At 39.7% G+C, this 24,735-nt stretch overlaps 1 protein-coding gene across 14 annotated transcripts in view; it reads right to left on the reverse strand.

Annotated features, from left to right (window-relative positions):
• CD84 (CD84 molecule) overlaps positions 1 to 20,797 on the reverse strand; it is a 45,228-nt gene extending 24,431 nt beyond the window's left edge. For 13 of the 14 annotated variants that reach the window (XM_012184477.4, XM_060415235.1, XM_042256554.2 and 10 more), the window contains exons 1-2: positions 20,703 to 20,797; positions 3,768 to 4,109 (exon numbers count right to left, since the gene is read on the reverse strand). In XM_012184477.4, the coding sequence (XP_012039867.3) occupies positions 3,768 to 4,109; positions 20,703 to 20,784 (424 nt within the window). In that variant the 5' untranslated portion in view covers positions 20,785 to 20,797. The remainder of the gene's footprint in view (positions 1 to 3,767; positions 4,110 to 20,702) is intronic. The other variant, XM_060415239.1, reaches the window with a different exon arrangement.
• Between the last annotated feature and the right edge of the window lie 3,938 nt (positions 20,798 to 24,735).

Below are 24,735 nucleotides of genomic sequence, written 5' to 3' on the forward strand. Positions count from 1 at the left end.
CACTCTTTTAAGCGGCAGGAAGAAACAAACTACAAGTGTCAGATGTTTTTTTCCATTCTCTATACAAAATTAAAAGGAGGTTTCTTTTAAAATTCTGCGTTGCCATGAGGACACCTGGTTGCCTGAACTTTTCTCAAAACTTGAGCTAGTCAATGCGTTTTTCTTATGGAGATGTTCTCTTAAGCTATGTTAATGAAACTATGTATTTGCTTGGAAATCTGCCTTTTCTCAAGATTCATGTCAATTGTTTTATGACCCAGGATAACTCACCTGGTGCCAATGCTATCTTAAAATGCATGTTGTGGGTGAAGTGCCTGGTGCAACTTTCTCAGTTCTGAGGCATTTCCTTTCTCAAATTAGCAGCTTGCTAATAGGTATAAAACTCCTTGCTAAAAACCAACAAGTGGGCGCTCTTTCTGTCCTCTTCTGATATCTATGTCAGAAGCTTTTTCTATGTCTTTTATACTTTAATAAAACTGTATTACACAAAAAGCTCTGAGCAATCAAGCCTCGTCACTGGCCCTGAATCAAAATTTTCTCCTCCAGAGGCCAGGAACCCCAGTGTCGTTCACGGGTCATAGCAGCAACCTTTCAAAATCTAGTGTGTATTTTACATTTACAGCACATCTTGATTTGTACTCATCATGTTTCAAACACTTAAGAGCTACATGTAGCAACTGACTACCATATTGGACAGGGCAGTTCTAGATGCTGCTGCTAAGTCGCCTCAGTCATGTCTGATTCTTAGTGACCCCATGGACTGCAGCCCACCAGGCTCCTCTGTCCCTGGGATTCTCCAGGCAAGAACCCTGGAGTGGGTTGCCATTTCCTTCTCCAATGCATGAAACTGAAAAGTGAAAGTGAAGTCGCTCAGTCGTGACTGACTCTTAGCGACCCCATGGACTGCAGCCCACCAGGCTCCTTGGTCCATGGGATTTTCCAGGCAAGAGTACTGGAGTGGGATGCCATTGCCTTCTCCGGCAGTTCTAGATGAGCACTTCTCAAACTGTAGCACACATAGGAATAGTCCAGAGAGAATGCTAAAATACAGATTCCTGGGCTTCACCACCAAAGGTAAGGATTGGGGCCTGAGAATTTGCATTTCCAATAAGATGCCGCCACATACAGACCATATCTTGAATAGCACTGCATAACACACCACACACCTGCCAGTGAATTCAATTTTAGTGATAATAACCGCACTAATATTTTACCTCTTAAAGCATTTTGCATTAGCTACTGGTGAAATTAAGATTAAAAACCAAAATGAAATATTACTACACACTCACCAGAATGGCCAAAATAAAATATACTGACAACATTAAATGCTAGAGATACCAAATCATTTATACTTTTTTGATAGGAATGCAAAATAACTTGGCAATACTTTTAACACTAAAAGTGACTCAAAAGTTTTGGAGAGAGTTATCAAGCCATGAAAAGGTATGAAGAGAACTTAAATGTATTTTATTATGTGGAAGAACCCAACCTGAAATGGTTACATACTATGTGATTCCAGCTAGATATTCTGAAAAAGACAAACCCATGGAGACAGTTTCCTTTTTGAAAAAACTCTGATGCAGGGAAAGATTGAAGTAAAAGGGGAAGAGGGTGGCAGAGAATGAGCTGGTTAGATAGCATCACCAACTCAGTGGACATGAATCTGAGCAAACTCTGGGAGACACTGAAGTACAGAGGAGCCTGGCATGCTGCAGTCCATGGGGGTCGCAAAAAGTCAGATACGACTTAGCAACTAAATGACAACAATGGAGACAGTAAAAAGATCAGCGGTTGCCAGGGGTGGTGTGGAGGGGTGAATAAGCAGAACACGGAGTGTTTTCAAGGCAGTGAAACTATTCTGAATGATACTGTAATGGTGGATAAACGTCATTATATTTTACCATTACCCATAGAATGTACAACACTAAGAGCAGACCCTAATGTACACTATGGACTTTGATAATGATGTATCAATATACATTATTAATTGTAATGAATGTGTCACTCTGGTGGGAGATATAGACAATGTAGGAGTCTAGGTATGTTGTCAGTGGCAGGATGCATATGGGAACTCTTGTACTTTTACTCAATTTTTTCATGAACCTTGAACTGCTCTAAAAAATAGAATCTATTTAAAACGGGAAAACAAAGTTCTGAAGAATGTTGATGATTGCACAACAATGTGAATGTATTTAATGCCACTGAGTGTTATACTTAAAAATGATTAACATGTTAAATGTTATATATATTTAATCACAATAAAAAAATTTAAAAAAGAAAAATGGATTTACCATACAATTTCATTCTTGGGCATTTATCTTAAAAGAAACAGAAAGTCATTTTATGTAGAAACTTGTACACAAATATTCATAGCAACTTATTTGTAATTGTCCCCAAACTAGAATGGAGAAGGCAATGGCACCCCACTCCAGTACTCTTGCCTGGAAAATCCCATGGACCGAGTAGCCTGGTGGGCTGCAGTCCATGGGGTCGCTAAGAGTCAGACACGACTGAGCGACTTCACTTTCACTTTTCAGTTTCATGCATTGGAGAAGGAAATGGCAACCCACTCCAGGATTCTTGCCTGGAGAATCCCAGGGACAGAGGAGCCTGGTGGGCTGCCGTCTATGGGGTCACACAGAGTTGGACACGACTGAAGCGACTTAATAGCAGCAGCAGCAGCCGCTTAGGTGATGCCAATGCAGGAGACATAAAGAGATGCAGATTTGATCCCTGGTTTGGGAAGCTTCCTGGAGAAAAAAATAGCAACCCACTCCTGTATTCTTGCCTGGAAAATCCCACAGACAGAGAAGCCTGGTGGGTTACAGTCCATGGGGTTGCAAACAGTCACACATGACTGAAGTGATTTAGCACCAAACTAGAAACAACTAAAATATCCTTCAGTAGGTGAATGGTTACACAGAGTAGCACATCTATACAATGAAATACTATCCAGCAATAAAAATATATAACCTATTGATAGTTGCAATAATTAGGATGACTCAAAGAAATTATGATGAATGAAAAAAGCCAGTCTCAAAAGCATGCATACTGCGTGATTCTATCCATGTAACATTTGTGAAGTAGCATAATTCTAGATATGAAGAGTGGATTAATGTCTTCCAGGAGTTTGGGAGGAGAAATAGGGTAGTAATGACTGGCTGTAAAGGATGAAGGAATTTTGTGACGTTGGTCCACTTTAGTTTATTGATTATGGTAATGGTTACATGAAGCTATTAATGTGAATAAGTTGTATAGAACTTCACACATACACATACATGAGTGCCTATATAACTGCTAAAATCTAAATAAGCGCTATAGGTTGTACCAATGCCAGTTTCCTGGCTTTGATATTGTACTCTAGTTATGTAAGCTGTTACCATCGGGAAGAGATGGGTGAAATGCACACAGGCACTCCCTATACATTTCTTTACACCTTTCTACGCCTCTATAATTATTTCAAAATAAAAAGGGTTTTTTAAAAGTACTTTGCATACTCTATCTTACTTGATCCTTACAGTAACTATGGGAAGTAAATAGTATGATTATTTGCATTTTATAGAAAAGAAAAACAAGGTCCACAGGAAGAGTACATTGCTAAACGCAAGCAAAGCCATACCCTCTCCATAAGCATTAATATATTTATGTAAGTACTTATAAGTATGAAAAGATTTAGGGAACCCAACTGTCAGAAATAAAGGTGTTTTTTCATAGCAAATTGCAAAGTAAAAGTGAAAAAACAAGCCTTCTCTCTTTCTACAACTTACGATAAACTTGAAGGTTGTAGGACCTGGTGGTGGTCGTTTTAGAGGTCTCTACATTTATGTCAGCTTTGTAGATCCCTGAGTCTTCAATCTTCAGATTTCTGAGCTCCAGGTTATAGTTCTGACCTGAGACATTTATTCGTTCATGGTAATTTTGGTGGGTTATGGTAACTATGGGTTCTTCTCCGAAGTTTCCTGGTGTTACAAAAGCAACAGATGTTTTGGAATGCCAAGAAATGAAGGTAACTTTCTGTGATGGTTGGATATTTAAGGGAAAAGTAGCTGACTCCCCCAGAATCCCATTCACTATGAAGATGTCTGTGTCACTTCCAGCTGCTTCCAGACCTGAGAACATAAATAGAAAACCATAAACATTTGACAAAACCATAACCATTTGACGGTTGCTTCTATTAGAATTCTCTGTCTCTCCAGGATTGAATCTCCCTGAGGAGCAGCTGATCGAGGTTCTTGATGATATCTTTTTTTCTCTTTTTTTGGATTTTACTTTAAACATATTTAACGTGTTATGAGGGCTAAATTTTCTAAAAGATTTTCATTCAAAAATTAAGTTTCTCAGTGAATTTTTAAGTAATCCATTTCATTAAAGCATATTTATCTAGACACCTAGCCTCTAACAAGAGTCAGATGGAATTTGAGAGATTAAGGCCATAAATCTCCATATTTAAACCTCTGAGGTCTGAGATATTAAATATTTTCTTTCCCAAGGTCATATGGCCAAGTGGTAGAAGAGCTGGGGACGAGAGCCTGTGATGGCTGCCATGGTCTTTGCAAAAAAAAAAAAAAAGTTACATTTATGCCTCTATTCCTAGAAGATATAGGCATAGAGTGCTTTAGAGGTCCGGAGTAAATATTCCCCAAGTTAGTGATTTTGAGGGCTCTTTTTGCTCACTGTTATAACCCCAGTCTATAGGTGAGCACCTGACACATAGAGGGTGCTTAGCAAATATTTGTGGGATGATTTAGCAAATTAAATTCAGTTATGTGTTGCCTAGGCTCTTTTGGAGCAACTTCTGAAGTAAGCAAAGTTCATTTATTCATTCATACTTTTATGAATGAATGGACGTATTTATTCAAGGACAACTTTGCTCTAGATCTTATAGTGAGTATTTATTAATTTGATTATAATACAAATGCTTGTTGAGCCTCTGCTCTTTAAAGCATGGTGTAAAGAGACTGGAGTACAATGGTGAGTAAAAATAGACATGGTTTCTCTTCCCTGGAACTTAAATGAAGAGAACAAGTTTGATAAGGTAACTACAAATAGGATAAATGTTATGGCACTTTGAGAAAGAATAGGAAATGGACTTTATTCATTCTGGGAATCCAGGAAGAATTTTGGGATTGTAGTATTCAGTATAAAGCTGAAGGATGAAAATCTAACATAGAAAAAAAAAAGAAAAGTTTATTTTGTTCTCTTCTCCTCAATTACCTTATGAAGATAAACGGATTTAATACATAGTTTGTAAAATGAATGGCAATATAATTATCAGGTGTTATTTTCTCCCCTTTCTTCTGTTCTTTCATTACTCAGTTATTCTCATTGAGCTATATGGTGTGAGAGGGTGTAGTGAGCCAGCGTGTATGATATTCAAAACATTTAATAACCAATAGGCACAAGCACTGACCAGTCAAGAAGAGCTTCAGCGATAAACACTAGCAGGGCCATTCTGATGAGTACTGACCGCATATAAGCCCCAAAGAGCAGAACAAAACTTTTCACGTAAATGGGTTCAGCCTGACTCTAAAGTTTATTCAGGGTTTAGCATAAAGAGGATAAGAATAAAGGTCACTGAGAATATAAGTCATTGTGATATGTCAGAAAAGCAAGGGGATTTCTTAAACTGATGGTGCTGTCTCACTATGACCACCCTTGCACTCTAGCCCAGTACTTTCTGGACAAGTCAGGGACTGCTTACATAAACCTCTTTCCTTTCAGAACATCCAAGATTTTCCCTTAGAAGGAATATCCCAGGCAAGGACTGGTGACTTAGTTGGGATGGGCTAAGTAGAGATGGAGATGTAACAAGGTCCTGGGGGGAAGAAGGAGACTAAAGACCCTTATCTACAAACGTTTATTAAGTTCTAGGGCTTCTCAGGTGGCTCAGTGGTAAAGAATCTGCCTGGATTGGGAAGATGCCCTGGAGAAAGAAATGGCAATCCACTCCAGTATTCTTGCCTGGGAAATCTCATGGATAGAGGAGCCTGGTGGGCTACAGTCCACTGGATCGCAAAAGAGTGGGACATGATTAAACAAGCGCCACTCAGGGATGAATAGGACATGGTGGCACCTCTGAGGAACTCAGAGCTCAGAGAATAAGATGCATCTGCATACATGCGAACAGGAATGCAGTATGATGAGTACTGAACAGTAAAAGCAATAGGAACCAAACTACTAAGGGAACAGAAAGAGAGACTAAGTTTGTCTTTGGTGGCAGAAGTCAGAGTTTATCAAAATCCATTCCTTGAAGATTAATTCTCCCCAGACAAGCTCTGCCACTGTGTTGATGAGATCTGGTAGAGAGACACTTGGAGTGTCCCAGCCTGAAGCTTTGAATGTCCCCAGCTAGACATGTGACCTGTGCAGGGTATAGAGTCTTGAGCTCAGAAGGACCTGAACTTGATTTAATGCTGTTGTGTTGTCATGAACTTCTTAATATTACTTATAAAAAGACCCTATATTTTCATATTCTACTGGGTTGTGCAAAGTGTACAGCGGGCCCTGGTGCCAGATCTCACAAGGTTTCTTTCTTTCTTTCTTTCTTTCTTCTTCTTTTTTGTTTTTAATATCAAGTCCTTGTGCCTAATTTCCATTTCACTCTTTGGATTCAGGTTCAGTGTGAGAAGATGGAAAAGGTGGGGGTTCCATAGACTCATAATTCTGGTGGGTTTTATCGTCAAACCCCAGGAAATGGTGGGCAGTTTACTAAGGCTGAGATCTTAGTAGGAGGGCAGTTGTGCAGTCACAGAATGGTTGGCGGGTGGTGTTGCTTTTTGAAGTATATCTTGTCTCCTCTCACAAGTCATTCAGGAAGTGGTGCTTGGGTATCAAAGAGTGAGGCAGTGAGGATGTCAGATAGCTAGGCTAGAGAAAGTCCTTTTAGTATTTTGTGGTGTGGCGCTGTTGGTGAGACTCCTGGGCTTTCTGAGGAAAAGTTTAGGTCTTGCACAAGCATAATATGTACCTTTGAACACCCAATGGAGCTATGAGGCAGCCACAAAACGATAGCATGCAAAGAAGAGATAGAGAGGATGAAGTCATAGGTGCTATGAGTAGCCATAGCTGCTACTTCTACGTATGAGCTGGTCAACCTTAATAAAGTCATGAGTCTTTTATGAGTCTCAGTTTATTCATCTACAGAATGGCAATAGTAACTATAAAATTTGCCTATCTAATTAGTGATCAGAAAAATCATATATGAATGGAAACTCTTTGTTGACCATCAAGGCAAAATAAATACTAGTTGTTTCTGAGATTATTCATGATAACGACTCTCATTCTTATCCTCATCTTAACAATTAGGATATGCCCTTTAGGACTTCTCTAGTCCACCTCTATGATGACCTTGGTAACACCAAGACCATACTGAAGAATGTATGAAGAACCATTATTAAGGGCTAATTCAGGTAAAGCACGGAGGGACAGTTTTCAGTATCACTGCACTTGGTGGTCTCTATTCTTCTGTTAAAGGCTTTGGTGTTTTAAGAATCTCCATATCAACCAATGCTAAAACTTATTTCTCTAGGTGCTGAGGGGACTCAAACAGTATATTAATGTTGGAGGCAACCTTAAGGAAACTTAATTTCATAGAGAATTTGTGGCACAAAAATGTCTTAAGGACTTACTATGAAAAGCTCTATGCAAGTCTATGACCAAGACAAGTTCTCTGTCCTTTTAAAAATTTCATATATGGTTAGGGAAATAAGACACACACACACATACACATTCATAACTCACCTTTGCAATGTGAGCTGGTAAATGATAAATTCAGATGAATGGTAGAGACAGTGATTACAATAGGAATTTGAGGAAGGATAGATCACTTTGATCTGCAGTGGTTAGAAAAAACTTCTTGGAGGAAACAGAATTTGAAGAGGACCTTGAAGAGTGAAAAGAATTTTACTAGACAGAAAGGGAAAGAATTAGTGTCTCGGGTCTTCGGGTTCTGAAGAAAGGTTTAGAAAGAGAAGATGTGTGATGTAGGTTGAATAAGTATAGATTTGCTTAACAAAGTAGAGAGTAATCAGGCTAGAAATATAAATTTAGGTTTAGATTTAGGACAGACCTGAGTTTGAAGTCTGCACCACAGGCAGGAGGAAGCTATTAAAGTTTTTGAGAACAAAGGCTAATAATACTTTAGGGTTAGAGTCATATGGTAACAATGTAGGAAATGGAGGAATAAGAGGAAAGAAGAGCTGGGCTTGAAAGACCATTTCAGAGGCTACTGTTAGCTATCTGGACATGAATCAAGGGGTGGTAATGGGAATGGAAAGGAAGGGATGAATTTGAGAGATAGCACGAAGAAAGGCAAGGAATGAAGAGGCATGTCATAAAATTCAAAAGTATATTGGGTGTCTACTTCATGAGAGTGGAAAACTAATAGCTACTGGAATTTGATTAAGTTTATGCTTGAAAGAAGTCAAAAGGAGAAGACAAGATTAATGTCAGAAACACTGAATGTGAGATGACGGTGCACCACTAAATAAGAAGTTAGAGGAATGGAAGATAAGAAAAGTTAATGTGTTCAAAGTATTGTTTGGGGGCTGTGGGAGAATCTGCTGGTTGTTTTCCAATATTTGTTTTCTGTTTCATTCTTAGTAATAGAATCCCTAATTTTTAGCAAGGTGTATGGTCACCCAGAATAAAGATTACATCGACCAACTTTCTGCAATCTCAGTTTGGTCATGCGACTAAGTTCAGGTCCATGGGATGAAAGTGCAAATATTGTATTGGCTTTTATGTCTTTAAGAAGATGGTGATTGCTTTCTTCATCTCTTCCTTGCTTATTATAGGCTGGAATGCCATGACAGTGGATCTTGGATATTTTGGATCAAGAAGAGGAAGCCAAGTACTGAGAATGATGGAGCAGGAAGATTCAAAAAGTGTGGGTCCCTGATGACCTTGTGAACTATTCTACCAACTGAACTGCCAACTCCAGTCATTTTACACTAACAAGAAATAAATTTCTTTCTTCTTTAAGGAATTCTTATTTTTGAGTCACTGTCACTTGCCATCAAACTGAAATCCAAGTGGTTTAGGAATCTATGGAGAGGAGGTGATTGAAGGAGAGGGTCACTCAGGAAGAGTAGGCTGAAGTCCAAGGCTGAACCTTGTGATAAGTGCTTACAGTTATAGAATAGGCACTATCAAAGAAACTGAATAGATCAAGCGATACAGTGGCAAGAGAGGCACCAATAGCAGACAAAATCATGAAACCCAGGAGGAGAAAGAATCTCAAGAAGGCAACTGTCACTGATGTCTAGTGATCCAGAGTCTTCAAGTGAGTTAAAGGCTGAAAATGACCCCTAGATCTGTCCATTAGGAGGTTACTGATGGCCTTTGAGAATGTAGTTCAAGTTAGGATGATTCAAATGGAGGCCAGAGTGTAGAGGATTGAGGATAGAAAAGGTGGTAAAGAATTGGAGAAGCTTCATAGTGAAAGAGAGGTTATAAAACAGAACAAATAGCTAGCTAGAGAGCCAAACAAAGCTAATTTATTTGATTTTGTTTTGAAATAGAAGATATTGATGGGGGAAGTGTGGTATGGAGGAAAAGAAGATAGAGATTTCCCTGATCTAGGATAGATGTCCCTACGCATGGAGTTCTTTATTTCTCTCTCATAGTACTTGCCATACTGGTTGGTAGTCATGAGCCCACCTGTCTGTTTCTGGACACCAAGTCACTTGAATCCGGGAATCTTGTCTTAAAATCCCAAGCACCAAGCACAGTGAAGTATACACAAGCCACTAAGGCTTGTGTGGAACAAAAAATGGAAGGGAAATGGTGTGCAGAGAAAGGTATATGTTTTCAGTCAGAAGAGGCTCATGCCTTCATCTGAAGTGGAAAGAAAAAAGGAAAGGATGAGTGAAAGGATATTGATATTTTGAGGTCTTGTTGGGAGTAAGGATAGAAGAAAGTTTGCTTGGCAAGATGGAAAAAGCACATAGTTTGAGTCCAATGGGCCTGTGTTCAATTCCTGACAGTTACTGAGGCCCTTATCTTACTTAGCTACAAGATAGGATATAATAATGCCTACCTCATGAAATTGTTGGGAGGGCACATAGATGTTGCTTAATATGTAGTGGACTTTTTGGAACAGAGAAGATAAAATGGTAGCTAGTCACCTTAGGCTGTAAGGAGATCCAACCAGTCCATTCTAAAGGAGATCAGTCCTGGGTGTTCTTTGGAAGGAGTGATGCTAAAGCTGAAACTCCAGTACTTTGGCCACCTCATGTAAAGAGTTGACTCACTGGAAGACTCTGATGCTGGGAGGGATTGAGGGCAGGAGGAGAAGGGGACAACAGAGTATAAGATGTCTGGATGGCATCACTGACTCGATGGACGTGAGTTTGGGTGAACTCTGGGATTTGGTGATGGACAGGGAGGCCTGGCGTGCTGGAATTCATGGGGTTGCAAAGAGTTGGACATGACTGAGCTACAGAACTGAACTGAGCTGAGTCATGCTTGTTGGCCTTCATATCTTCAGTAATGTGGGAAGCAAGAGGAGGCAGGAGAGGGACTACTTAAGATGTGTAAAGTTAGGGGTACAGGTTTTGAATCTAGGGATATTTGAACCTAGATATGTTATTTGGGGGAAACAATTGAAATTCTCTGATTCTTAGGTTCCTTACCTTTAAAATATAGGTAATTATTAAATACAATTATGAAGAAAGAACACTAAGCACAAATTCCTGGCACATAAAAATGATAGTTGCTATTATTATTTTGATGAATGTAAAATTTTTGAGGAAATGCTGCTCTAGGGAATACCCCCAGGGAGTTAACAGGTTGACTGAGGGGATGAAGGGACTGGTGAGCAGGCTTGGGGCCCAACGAAAAAGAGATGACCCATATTTATAATATCTCCTAATGAGTGTGAAGAAAGCAAAGAACTGAAGAGCCTCTTGATGAAAGTGAAAGAGGAGAGTGAAACATTTGGCTTAAAACTCAACATTCAGAAAACTAAGATCATTGCATCTGGTCCCATCACTTCATGGCAAAAATATGGGAAACAATGGCAACAGTGAGAGACTATATTTTCTTGGGCTCCAGAATCACTGTTGATGGTGACTGCAGCCATAAAATTAAAAGATGCTTGCTCCTTGGAAGAAAAGCTATGACGAACCTAGACAGCATATTAAAAAACAGAGACATTACTTTGCCAACTAAGGTCCATATAAGTCAAAGCCATGTACGTGATGTGAGAGCTGGACTATAAAGAAAGCTGAGCACCAAAGAATTGATGCTTTTAAACTGTGGTGCTGGAGAAGACTCTTGAGAGTCACTTGGACTGCAAGGGAATCCGACCCATCAGTCCTAAGGGAAATCAGCCCTGAATATTCATTGGAAGGACTGATGCTGAAGCTGAAACTCCAATACTTTGGCCACCTGATGCAAACTGACTCATTGGAAGAGACCCTGATGCTGGGAAAGATTGAAGGCAGGAGGAGAAGTGGACAACAGAAGATAAGATGGTTGGCTGGCATCACTGACTTGATGGACATGAGTCTGAACAAGCTTCAGGAGCTGGTGATGGACAGGGAAGCCTGGTGTGCTGCAGTCCATCGGGTTGCAAAGAGTCAGACATGACTGAATGACTGAACTGAATGAGTGTGATTTCCTGATTCCCATAGCCAGACCACAGCAGGATAGGGTGGGAGAAAGGCAATACTTCTAGAAGAGAAACAAAGGCAAGAAAAGGCTTGAACTCCATGATGTGGGCTTGGATGGAAAAATGGGTTCCCCGTGACCCCTAGGTAGCTATGGTGAAGAGGTAACTGGAGGGTCAGGATGACACCAGCTTGAATAGAGAACACCATGGGCAGTCTATTCACTAGAGCTGGATTTCTCCTCCTGGAAGGGAAGCTGGACATCTTTCTTAGCCTTATATATCTTTTGTGTTTTAGATGATAACTCCTGTTTCCCTGGATGAACTCATGTGAATGGGTGAACTTTACAAATGTACATTTCATGATAAAGTAGCTGCCCAAAACCACTGATTGAAAGAAGGAAATAGAGACTATGAGAATAATAAATGTGTTTGGGAAAAATGAAGACTCAGAAACTTTATCTGGGTTAGCAATATTGATGGGGTAGGAGGAGGTTAACTGACCAGAGGGAAATTCTTCAGACCTGAGTAAGGGAAATTTACTGAGAAGTAAATTTACTGAGAAGTTGGGTAAAACCCAAATAGATTACAAAACAACAATTGATGGCAACAGAGAGGGCATTTAGACCTAAACTTCATAGTTCTCCTTCAGTTCAGTTCAGTTCAGTCACTCAGTCGTGTCTGACTTTTGCGACCCCATGAATTGCAGCACGCCAGGCCTCCCTGTCCATCACCAACTCCTGGAGTTCACCCAAACTCATGTCCGTCGAGTCAGTGATGCCATCCAGCCATCTCATCCTCTGTCATCCCCTTCTTCTCCTGCCCCTAATCCCTCCCAGCATTAGGGTCCTTTCCAATGAGTCAACTCTTCTCATGAGGTGGCCAGGTATTGGAGTTTCAGCTTCAGCATCAGTCCTTCCAATGAACATCCAGGACTGATCTCCTTCAGAATGGACTGGTTGGATCTCCTTGCAGTCCAAGGGACTCTCAAGAGTCTTCTCCAACACCACAGTTCAAAAGCATCAATTCTTCAGCGCTCAGCCTTCTTCACAGTCCAACTCTCACATCCATACATGATCGTTGGAAAAACCATAGCCTTGACTAGATGGACATTTGTTTGGCAAAGTAATATCTCTGCTTTTCAATATGCTATCTATATTGGTCATAACTTTCCTTCCAAGGATTAAGAGAGTCTATTAAAAAACAAAGACAGTGTGCATTTGGAGTTTCAAGGGACGCCCTAGTCTCCTAGATCCTATCTCTTCCCATCTGATCTCATATCCTTCTCTCCCCTGCCCACTTCAACCACACTGACTTTCTTATTCTTCAAACTGGCTAAGAACACCTTAGAACATTTTCTATTAAATATTTGCTGTCCTCCCCCCCCTTTTTTTTACAACACCCTTTCCAGCGCTCCTTCACTGTGAAACTCTGTTCCAATGTCATATCTTCAGAGAAAGCTTCACCATGTTCAAGTAGCCATCTATTTCCCATCACTCTCTATTGCCTTGCTTTATTTATTTTCTTCACAGCAGTTATGACTACTAAAGCATTGCCTGTGCATGTGTACTTACTGTCTTCCCCACCTTTCACCCCCATGAGAATATAATTGCCATGTAGTCTTTTTCTGTTTTGGTCACTAGTATTTCCTTTACAATTAGTGGATGGTTATTAAATATTTGTCAAAAGAATAAATACTTTTTTGGCAACTGACCTACTTTCCCTTTTCTAGCAATAAAAAGCAAGATAGAAAACTTAGAGTAAGAGAAACAGTGAGGGCAAGAAATAACTCTACATGTCTCTGGCCCTTGGTAAGGAAGGTTCAGAATATAAACTGAGTAATAAGAAAGAGCAGTTGGCTAACAGTAAATTCTTTCCACTCCAATATTCTCATATTGTTAACAAAGATTTGCATATGTCCACAAGCTAGGGATTCATAGGTGAGTAAAAGATCAAGAAACAAGTTTGAGCCAAGGTTCTATTGCCAATTAGCTAAATAACCATGACTAAGCCAATTACCTGCCAAACCACAGGATTCTATTGGTAAATGAAATAAAATTTCTCTACTGCTTTTGAGGAAGTATGAAAATTAGATGACACGACACTGCTCTCAGGTATATAAAGCAATAGAGAAGAAACTAGAGACCCCAAAAGGGAGAGTTGCCATGAGGGGCACCCTCTTTCTGCCCCTGTGTCAGGCACCATGACTTAGTGATGAAAATCCAGACTGCCTGAGCTTGAGTCCTGCTCCTGCCAGGTTCTAGCCATGAGACCTTCGGAAAGTTAACCTCTCTGTGCCTCGGTTTTATCAGCTTCTAAATAGACTAACAGGAGCATTTCATAAAAGTGTTATATTAAATGAGTTAATATTTGTAAACCTATTAGAAAAGTACTTGGCATATACTAGGCACCATAAGTGCTTGTTATGTAAAATAAGAAAACATTTTTACAGAGATTAAAATAATACCCCCAGACAACTCTTATGGAAAAAAAAGGAGAACTGGAGTATTACAGAGATGTTACAAAAAGCCAGCATGAAGGTTTTCATGGGCATGGAAATAAGGAAGGGCGTATTGTTGCTTAATAGCTACCCAAACCCCCTTGCTTCTTTAGGACCCTTCAAATCAGCATTTCTTTATATTTCTTCAGCCATAGATAACTTTCCCCTTGTCTCCCCCCATCCACTGCTTCCCTGAGTACTGCAGGTCTGGAAGAGCTACCAGAGGCAGCAGCACCCAGAAGAGAGATGGTTGTAACTGGTTACTCTGAGTGAAGGGAGAGAAGGACAAAGAGGAAGCAAAGGGTTAGTGGAGAGAAGCTTTGTGTCATTCTCCATGAGAATGGAAACTCCTTGCTTATGAGGGTTTTAAAACAAGGAACCTACCACCTCCATACAGTTCAGTTCAGTTCAGTTGCTCAGTCATGTCCGACTCTTTGAGATCCCATGAACCGCAGCACGCCAGGCCTCCCTGTCCATCACCAACTCCCGGAGTTCACCCAAACCCATGTCCATCGAGTCAGTGATGCCATCTAACCACCTCATCCTCTGTCGTCCGCTTCTCCTCCTGCCCTCAATCCTTCCCAGCATCAGGGTCTTTTCCAATGAGTCAGCTCTTTGCATCAGGGCCAAAGTATTGGAGTTTCAGCTTCAACATCAGTCCTTCCAATAGTATACTATTTTCTGCTGGCTTTTTTTTTTCCCTTTACTTTATATAATCTTTATTGAGATTTAGGGTGAGATGAATCCTCTTCTGCCAAATAAATACACACACACACACACACACACACACACACACAGATTCTTAAAGATGAGATCCTGTCACTCATCATTTTATCATTACTCAGCACTCTATGGACATGAATCTGAGCAAACTCTGGGAGACAGTGAAGGACAGGGAAGCCTGGTGTGCTGCAGTCCTTGGGATCAGAGTCAGACACAACTTAGTGACTGAACAATAACCACAGCACTCTAAGCATATAATAAAAAATTGAGTATAGTGAAGGAAACGGTGTAGTGGGTATGTACCTCCACTAACATCAGTCACCCAATTGACTGCTCAGACCTCTTTCTTCTCTTCCACGTAGCTGAGTCTAGTTACCCCCAAATTTACAGATTTATCCTTCTCTTAAGTTCAAGAGAACAAAAGTCTGGCTTGGGAATTATTCGAGGAGCCCAAGTGACCTAGCATTGACTTTTGGGCTCCTGTTGTGGAAGCACTCTGGCTGCTCTGGGGTCACACACTGATCTTCAGGGCTGCTTTGGCATATTGGATTGATGAGGGGGGTCACTACCCCCTCTATTGGAGTCTCACGTTGTTATAAGGATGCAGCCTCAAGCATCTTGGAGACTGGATTTTAAAGCTAATGTCTTGATACCTACTCTTCCCCATACATAATATATTCTTCCATTTCTGTAATTTGGCTTTTGTTTTTAAGCCCTTTTGGAAGGTCTATGGCAGTTGTCTGCTCAAATCTCTTTCTAGAACAGAGGCTTTGTCTTTATTTTGAAAGTGAATGTCACTCAGTTGTGTCTGACTTTTTGCAACCCCATGAACTATACAGTCCATGGCATTCTCCAGGCCAGAATACTGGAGTGGGTAGCCTTTCCCTTCTCCAGGAGATCTTCTCAACCCAGGGATCAAACCCAGGTGTCCCACATTGCATATGGATTCTTTACCAGCTGAGCCACCAGGGAAGCCCAAGAATACTGGAGTGGGTAACCTATCCCTTCTCCAGTGGATCTTCCTGACCCAGGAATCGAACTGGGGTCTCCTGCATTGCAGGTGGATTCTTTATCAACTGAGCTATGAGGGAAGCTGAAGGCCCCTCTCTAATAGGACTTTGGACTAATGGCAAATTGACACTTGCCAGACTCTTCTCCAGGCGTGAAATCTTGTCTCCAACTCCTAGGATGATGGTTGGGGCCTACTTATCCATAAACAGATATCTAGAGGAACCCACTCACCTTTCCTGGATTTATTTACTTTTTCATTCTTTTTTTCTCCCCTAGTTTTTGCGTCAGCTGCTGGATTGCCTCATGACTGTGCTCTACATTCAGCAGAACATTGAGATCTTATTGATACTGGATCTTTGTTTGTTTTAAAAAAGCAAATTCAAATCATTCTATAACTATGCTCATGTGAATGGTACTTGAGCCGTGTCTCGATATAGTCATTTCTTTGGATATTCTACCTTGCTGGCCTGCCCAAAATTCTGTTGTTGGCAAAGGCCTGCCCACCAGACTCTAGCCTCCTCTGTAGGTGGATACAGAGATGGGCTCAGTCTCTGCTGAATAATCACCACTCATGATAAATCCCAAAGTGTGATAACCATCAGCCTCAGAGATAATATGCTATTCTATTTCAGCATCAAAGTGGTGAAGGCAGCACTGACTCAGTGGTTAAGTCTATAGACAGGAGTTCAAATCCTACTTCCTCCACTTTTTGGCTAAATGACCTCTATTTCCTTCTGTAATATTAACAGTACCAATCTCAAAGGGTGTTATGAGGATTAGACAAAATAACATATGCAGACTACTTAAAGTAATGACAGATATGTAGTGACTGCTCCATAAGTGGTTAATTATTACTATCATTGATGAGAGAGGAGAAGGCAGCAAGGGGAGAGGTTGAAGAAAGAAGCAAGAAAGGTACAGAGAAAAGGAAAAATTAAAGGAGTGTGAGGGAGAATATGTAGAAGGAAGTGAGTATGGAGCAAAAGCGGTGGGCTCTTGTTTTTTTATAACAAACAGTTGGCAGCTAGCAGAATACTTGGAAGGACAGTCAGAGTCACAGTATTCACAGGTCATGATGAGGAAGCTGAGATCACAAACATAAGACTGTGAGTCTTGGCTCTTCAAGAAAACTTTTCCAACATGGAATGGTCATGAGCTTGCACACTCAGACTCCTCTTATTTCAGTGCTTTCCAGGGAAAAAGGGGATTTCCAATTCCCTTTTCCCATTGCATCTCAGCTGCTTAAATTGTTCAGAATTCATTCCAGGGAAGTAAGTACAGTCAGTGTTGACATCTAAGCTCAATGCTAAATATCAGGGACCTTCTTTGTTAGGAATAGCAGCAAGAGGGATATGGGGTACATTTTTGCACTCAGGAAATGTTGGTAGAATAATTTTAAGGGGCAAACATATCCATTCAACAAAGCCAAATGGTACATGAAAGTACTTCTGGTTTTACTGCTATAAAAACAGACTCCCACCTCTCATTAATGGGCCCTTGACAAAGGGAATATTTCATCCCTGGTTTTCTCTTCAGGAACTTCAAAAGCCCACACCTAAGTTCAAATTCGTACCATCTTTTCACTGGCTCATGTTCCTTGGATCATCCTAAACAGAGGAATCTTGGCCAGGATCTCTGTATAAGAAAGCCCTGGCCCTTTCCTAATACCATATGAAAAGCAGGTGTGAAAAACAACAGCATTAGCTAGTATTTGGTAAGCACCTACTATATTCAGACACTGTGCTAACTGTCATACCTGGGTTATCATTTTGATTCTCAAAACAATCTTATTGTACTAAGAGCTCTCCCATTTTGAAGTCTATATAACAATGTTGGGTTGGCTGAACCCAACACAGCCCAGGATGGATTGCCCCCAAATATGCCACAATGACATATGATATTTTCTTTTTCTCTCTCTCTTTTTTTTTTTTGGCTGCATCATTTGTGGGAATCTCAGTTCCTGGACTAGGGATTGAACCTAGGCCACGGCAATGAAAGCCCAGAATCATAACCACTTGGCCACCAGGAGACTCTCCATATTGATTGTTTTGAATAAAAGTTGATTGAGAAGAAGCCAGTACAAGAAGAAAACTCCGATTCTTCTCTGTCCCCTTGAAAGCAGAAAATAAACCTCACAGCATCTGGAGGTATAAGGACATCCTTATCAACAAAGACAGCGAATTTGGGGGCAGGAAGTTTATACAAACCAACCGTGTTATTTTAATCTACCACTTCAAGCCCCAAGTCTGTTTACATTCTTCACTAACTTTTGGTGCTCACACCAAAAGCCTGAGATTCTTTGTCCTGTTAATTCTTCACAAATTTGTTTCTTTGTCTAAAAAGTAAAAGCTGTTTGTTTTGGCCACTTCTTAGTTTCCATTTCTATGAGACCTCTGCATGCACAAATTAAAATTTGTTTCTCAGTCTCATGAACTTAGAGAATGAACTTATGGTTGCCAGGAGGGAAGGATGGGGGGACAGGATAGTTAGGGAGTTTGGGATGGACATGTACACACTACTGTATTTAAAATGGATAACCAACGAAGACCTACTGTATAGCCCAGGGATGTTACGTGGCAGCCTGGATGGGAAGGGAATTTGGAGGAGAATGGATACATGTATACATATGGCTGGGTCCCTTTGCTGTTCACCTGAAACTATCACAACATTGTTAATTGGCTCTGTGTGTGTGTGTGTGTGTGTGTGTGTGTGTGTGCTTGAGTGCATGTGTGCACACATGCTCAGTCATGTCTGACTCTTTGCGACCCCATGGACTGCAACCTGCCAGGCTCCTCTGTCCACAGAATTTTCCAGGCAAGAAAGGGTTGTCATTGCCTATTCCAGGGGATCTTCCCATTCAGGGATCGAAACCATGTCTCTGGCGATGCCTGCATTGTCAGGCCGACTCTTTTACCACTGAGCCTCCAGGTAAGCCCCTAATCAGCTATACTCCAATATAAAATAAAAGGTTGAAAAAATTGAAAAAAAAATTGTTTCTTTTCTCCTGCAATCTATCCCATGTCAGTTTTTTTAAAAAAATTATTTATTTTTAATTGAAGGATAATTGCTTTACAGAATTTTGTTGTTGTCAGTTTTATTAGTAGTCCAGCCACAGAACTCAAGAGGCGGAAGAGGGAAATATTCCCTTCTGACAACAGGTGGATTTTATATAACTTTCCCAAAGTTCTAAAGCTAATGGATGAATGATTCATTGCTAGCTGATTCAATAACTTTGATTTCCATTTCAGTAGATGAGGCAAGTGTATCTTAGAGCTGCCTTTCATGTCGTGTACAGTAGCCCTTTGAAGAGCATCAGGGACTTGAAAACTGAATGAGTGAAAAGTCAGAAAAGTGTGGAACAGAAAGAACTACAGCCTTGGGATTAACAGAACAAATGTCCATTTTCAGCTCTACCAATTTCAGGCTGTGAAATTTTAGGTGAATTGTTTAATTCAAGTCTTAGATTCTACTTTTTTTTTTTTGTAATGAAATTAAGAACATCTATCTTGCTTATTTCAATGATCTTAGTATGTATCACATAAGAGTGTGTACATAAAAATTGTGAATGCTTTGCTAGTTCAGTTCAGTTCAGTTCAGTTCAGTTCAGTTCAGTTCACTTCAGTCACTCAGTCGTGTCTGACTCTTCGCAACCCCATGAATTGTAGCATGCCAGGCTTCCCTGTCCACCACCAACTCCCGGAGTTCACTCAAACTCACTTCCACTGAGTTTTGCTAGTTAAGTGGTATCAAATGCCTCCCTGTCTAGCCCTTCTTTAAAAGACTGGGGATATCCCTAGATTTCCACTTAGGTTCTATCCAATATTTTACCCTATCTACTTGCATTTTCTGCTTGTCTGTCAGGGTGACTACCACAGGTTCAAAAATTTGACCTGCCCAGTGGATACAATCTCAAGGAAGCTCACATTGAAGGAGTCACAGCTTTAAGTGGTCAAGGGAATCAGAGACATCCCAGTGCACTAATTCTACCTTTTCCAGAAATCCTAACCCACTAGAGTCTCTGTGTTCTAACTCATGCCAGGAATTTGCTAGTGCATTTCCAAAGCTGATAAGAGACACTGTAAGTATTTTTAGAAATGATAGTTTTTACATAAACAAGGCAATTGTTCGGAATCAGTGAGATAATATATGCAATGACAAAACACTCCCAAAGCTATGTTAATGTTACATAGTTTACTTTGTACTAACAACAAGCAATATTCATTTGACCATTATACTTTACTGTTAAGCCTTAAGTAACAAAAACAGGATTTTTAGTTCAACTTCTTCATTTCTTTTCTGAGAACTAATTTATTTATAAAACAGGGATAATACTCTCTTCTTCATTAATTTTAGAGTTTTTGGAGGACATAAGCAGAGTAATAGCTCTGAATGTGCTTTGAAAATAAAGGGAACTTAAAGAGGTGAAGTTTTTACAGTGATAATTATAGTCATGTGTCACTCTAATCTGCAGGAGCAATGAAATAATTAAGTCATATCTCTGTTAAATTTTATATAACACATTCTAACGTCCCAAAAAATTGCTTCTAAGTTTTTCAAAGTTTTGGACTATCTATTCCTTTGTTGGTTTTCTGGGCAGGTCTACCATAAGCTGACGGTTCTGAGCAGAAGAGTTTTTCTCAGATGTTTAGAGGCTGAGTACAGATAAAATTCAGATATATAAACTCTAAAGCTGAAAAACAGATAGGTTTGGATCTTAAGTCTCTTCCCAGTCAGGAGGATCCCTTTTGAGACCCAGGGTGTTTCTATTAAAGCAGGCCAAATTTCAATAGCCTCCTTAAGATCAATTTCCAAAACTTAATAGAAAATTAGGAGGTATCAGCAAGGGTCAGAACTCACAGGTTTGTAGGCAAAAGAGCAAGATCCATAGGTGGTGATGAGCCATCTTTTTCACTATAAACTTCTGGACACAGCATGACATTCTTTCAGTGGAGAATAAGTTTCACTTCTGTGTGCCTTTTTATAGCCATATTGAAGAAAAGGAAGTTGGTTTACTGACAAGGGACATACTATTTTTTTTGTTGTATAAAGTGCCTAGCAACAAATATTAATCGAATGCCTATTCTGTACCAGACACTGTACTGGCACAGGCAATATAAAGAGCAACAAAGCAATTTGATTTCTCTCTTTTCATGGAGCTCATATTCTTGTTACAGAAATCAACATTAGCAGGCAGTGTAGTGTGATGTGTATTTCAAAAGAGAAAATAAGGGGAACTAGGAGGGCAGTGGGGACATCTAATCTAGGCTAGGACAGCGCTGGGGAGGCTTCCTGAAGGAACTGATGACCAAGCTGAGCCAGATCTGAAGAGTAAGTTAGCATTATTAGGAGAAAGGTGATAAGGATCAGGCAATGGGAAGAATGTGTTAACACTATAAGAGCTTAATAAGTGATAGCAATTAATATTGCATAATTATTAATAATAACATATGGAATAATAATCATGTATAATTATATTATACAATTGTATATAACTGTATAATTATTTGTACTATATGATAATTATAATCATATATGTAATAATAATATAATGTATATTATCAGATATACAGGTATTATCTGATAATATATAGTTATATATATATATAAGTTTAATATATAAGTTTAATTATATATACAACTATATATAATATATAGAATTATCAGATATCAGATATTATCTGATAATGTATATTATCAGATATAATATGGTTATATATAATTTTAAAATTGTTATAAATTGTAGTGTATTGTATTACTATATACATATATATAATGTATATAATATATAATATAATTTGTATAATTATGATTGACCTAGACATGACTCAGGACCATTCCTTTATGAAGCCTGTCCAGTCCCTGTTAGAAGTATAACAAGGGCCTTATCTGGGTAGGGGGTGATGGAGAGTGGTAATGGGAGTAAAATTTAGGAGCAGATATGAAGCAGTTTGAACTAGGACCCAGCTATTTTGGGGAGAGCTATTTAGGTGGTGGTGGTGGTCCAGTTGCTCAGTTGTGTCCAACTCTTTGTGGCCCCATGGATGGAGCCCATAAGGCTCTTCTGCCCATGGAGTTTTCCAGGCAAGAATATTGGAGTGGGTTGTCATTTCCTACTCCAGGGGATCTTTCCTACTCAGAAATTAAACCCAAGTCTCTTTTGTGTTTCCTGCATTGGCAGATAGATTCTTTACCATTAGCACCACCTGGGAAGCACAGTGAAGTGCTGAGAAAACTGAGAAAATAGGCCCTGAGACCTGGAGAAGTAAGATTGTATGTAGCCTTTCCCATTAAAAGGACTCCTCAACCAGCTAGCTCATTTCTAGGGATTCTGAGCATTTGGAGTCATTCACTGAGCAATCCTTCTCATCATTCCCCATATATATTTATTCAGTGTTGAACAGTTGAGTGCCTTTTTGAGATATAGTGAATTGGGAAGCTGGGACCAAAGACTGATTAAAATAAAATTTTCCAAATTATGTCCTTTCACAAAATTAAACCATATTACTTTCACAGTTTTAACAAGCATATCTCCCTGAAATATGTAATTAGTACATTTGCACAACCACACATCTATCTTGTGTTAGTTGTACAGAGAAGGGAGAAAGACTATGAAGTTGCCAAGAGCTGCTGAAAACCTAACTTTGTATATTCTTTATTCCTTCTTTATTCCCTGAAGGAATGTTCCTTCTTCTCTTGCATTTAAAACTCTTGCTTGGTCTCATGTGTATGTCTTTAGAACTTCTGTATTGGTATCTTGCATGTGCGTGCTAAGAAGCTTCAGTCATGCTTGACTCTTTGTGATGCTATGGACCGTAGCCTGACAGGCATCTTTTTCCATGGGATTCTCCAGGCAAGAATACTGGAATGAGTTGTCATGCCCTCCTCCAAGGGATCTTCTCAACCCAGGGATCCAACTCGCGTCTCCTGCAGCTCCTGCATTGTAGGCGGATTCTTTGCTGCAGCCAGGTAAGACCATGTTGGTGTTTTATTCAAGGACTTATCTCTTCTTATGCTTGGACCAGTGTCTTTTCTCTGTATTTCAGCCTTAAGCCGTCAAACAAACAGTGTAGTATTATTATTATTTATTTATTGAGAATGTACTAGCTTTTGTTGTGGAGAAGGCAATGGCAACCCACTCCAGTACTCTTACCTGAAAAATCCCATGGACGGAGGATCCTGGTAGGCTGCAGTCCATGAGGTTGCTAAGAGTCGGACATGGCTGAGCAACTTCACTTTCACGTGTTGGAGAAGGAAATGGCAACCCACTCCAGTGTTCTTGCCTGGAGAATCCCAGGGATGGGGGAGCCTGGTGGGCTGCTGTCTATGGGGTTGTACAGAGTAGGACACGACTGAAGTGACTCAGCAGCAGCAGCAGCTTTTGTTGAGGATCTTTTCATGTGTTTATTAGCTATCTGTATGCCTTCTTCACAGAAAAGTCTGTTTAGGCCTTTTCTCCACTTTTGATTGGGTTGTTTGTTTTTCTGGTATTGACTTGTATGAGCTGGTGCTTTTATATTTTGAAAATTAACCCTTTGTCAGTTGTTTCATTTGCCATTATTTTCTCCCATTCTGAAGGTTGTCTTTTCACATTGTTTATAGTTTCCTTTGCTGTGCAAAATCTTTTAAGTTTAATTAGGTCCCACATGTTTATTTTTGTTTTTATTTCCATCACTCTAGGAGGTGTGTCATAGAGGATCTTGCTGTGATTTATGTCACTGAGTGTTCTCTCTCTGTTTTCCTCTAAGAGTTTTATAGTTTCTGGCCTTACATTTAGGTCTTTAATCCATTTGGAGTTTATCGTTGTGGTGTTAGGAAATGTTCTAATTTCACTCTTTTACACTAAGCTGTCCAATTTTTCCAGCACCACTTATTGAAGTGACTGTCTTTGTCCTGTTGTATATTCTTGCCCCCTTTGTCAAAAATAAGGTACCCATAGGTGTATGGGTTTATCTCTGGACTGTCTATCTTGTTCCATTAGTCTATATTTCTGTTTTTGTGCCAGTACCATACTTTCTTGATGATTGTAGCTTTGTAGTATGGTCTGAAGTCAGGAAGGTTGATTCCTGCAGCTCCACTCTTCTTTCTCAAGACTGTTTTGACAAAGAAGGACTTTACATAGTGATCAAAGGATCAATCCAAGAAGAAGATATAACAATTATAAATATATATGCACCCAACATAGGAGCACTGCAATATGTAAGACAAATGCTAACAAGTATGAAAGGGGAAATTAACAATAACACAATAATAGTGGGAGACTTTAATACCCCACTCACAGCTATGGATAGATCAACTAAACAGAAAATTAATAAGGAAACACAAACTGTAAATGATACAATAGACCAGTTAGGCCTACTTGATATCTATAGTGCTCTTCACCCCAAAACAATGAATTTCACCTTTTTCTGAAGTGCACACAGAACCTTCTCCAGGATAGATCACATCCTGGGCCATAAATCTAGCCTTGGTAAATTCAAAAATTGAAATCATTCCAAGCATCTTTTCTGACCACAATGCAGTAAGATTAGATCTCAATTACAGGAGAAAAACTATTAAAAATTCCAGCATATGGAGGCTAAACAACATGCTGCTGAATAACCAAAAAATCACAGAAGAAATCAAAAAGAAATCAAAATATGCATAGAAACGAATGAAAATGAAAACAAAATGACCCAAAACCTATGCGACACTGTAAAAGCAGTGCTAAGGGGAAGGTTCATAGCAATACAGGCATACCTCAAGAAACAAGAAAAAATGTCAAATAAATAACCTAACTCTACATCTAAAGCAACTAGAAAAGGAAGAAATGAAGAACCCAAGGGTTAGTAGAAGGAAAGAAATCTTAAAAATTAGGGCAGAAATAAATGCAAAAGGAAAAAAAGAGACCATA

This window comes from Ovis aries, chromosome 1 (assembly GCF_016772045.2).
Source record: "Ovis aries strain OAR_USU_Benz2616 breed Rambouillet chromosome 1, ARS-UI_Ramb_v3.0, whole genome shotgun sequence".
Classification (NCBI taxonomy): Eukaryota; Metazoa; Chordata; class Mammalia; order Artiodactyla; family Bovidae; genus Ovis; species Ovis aries.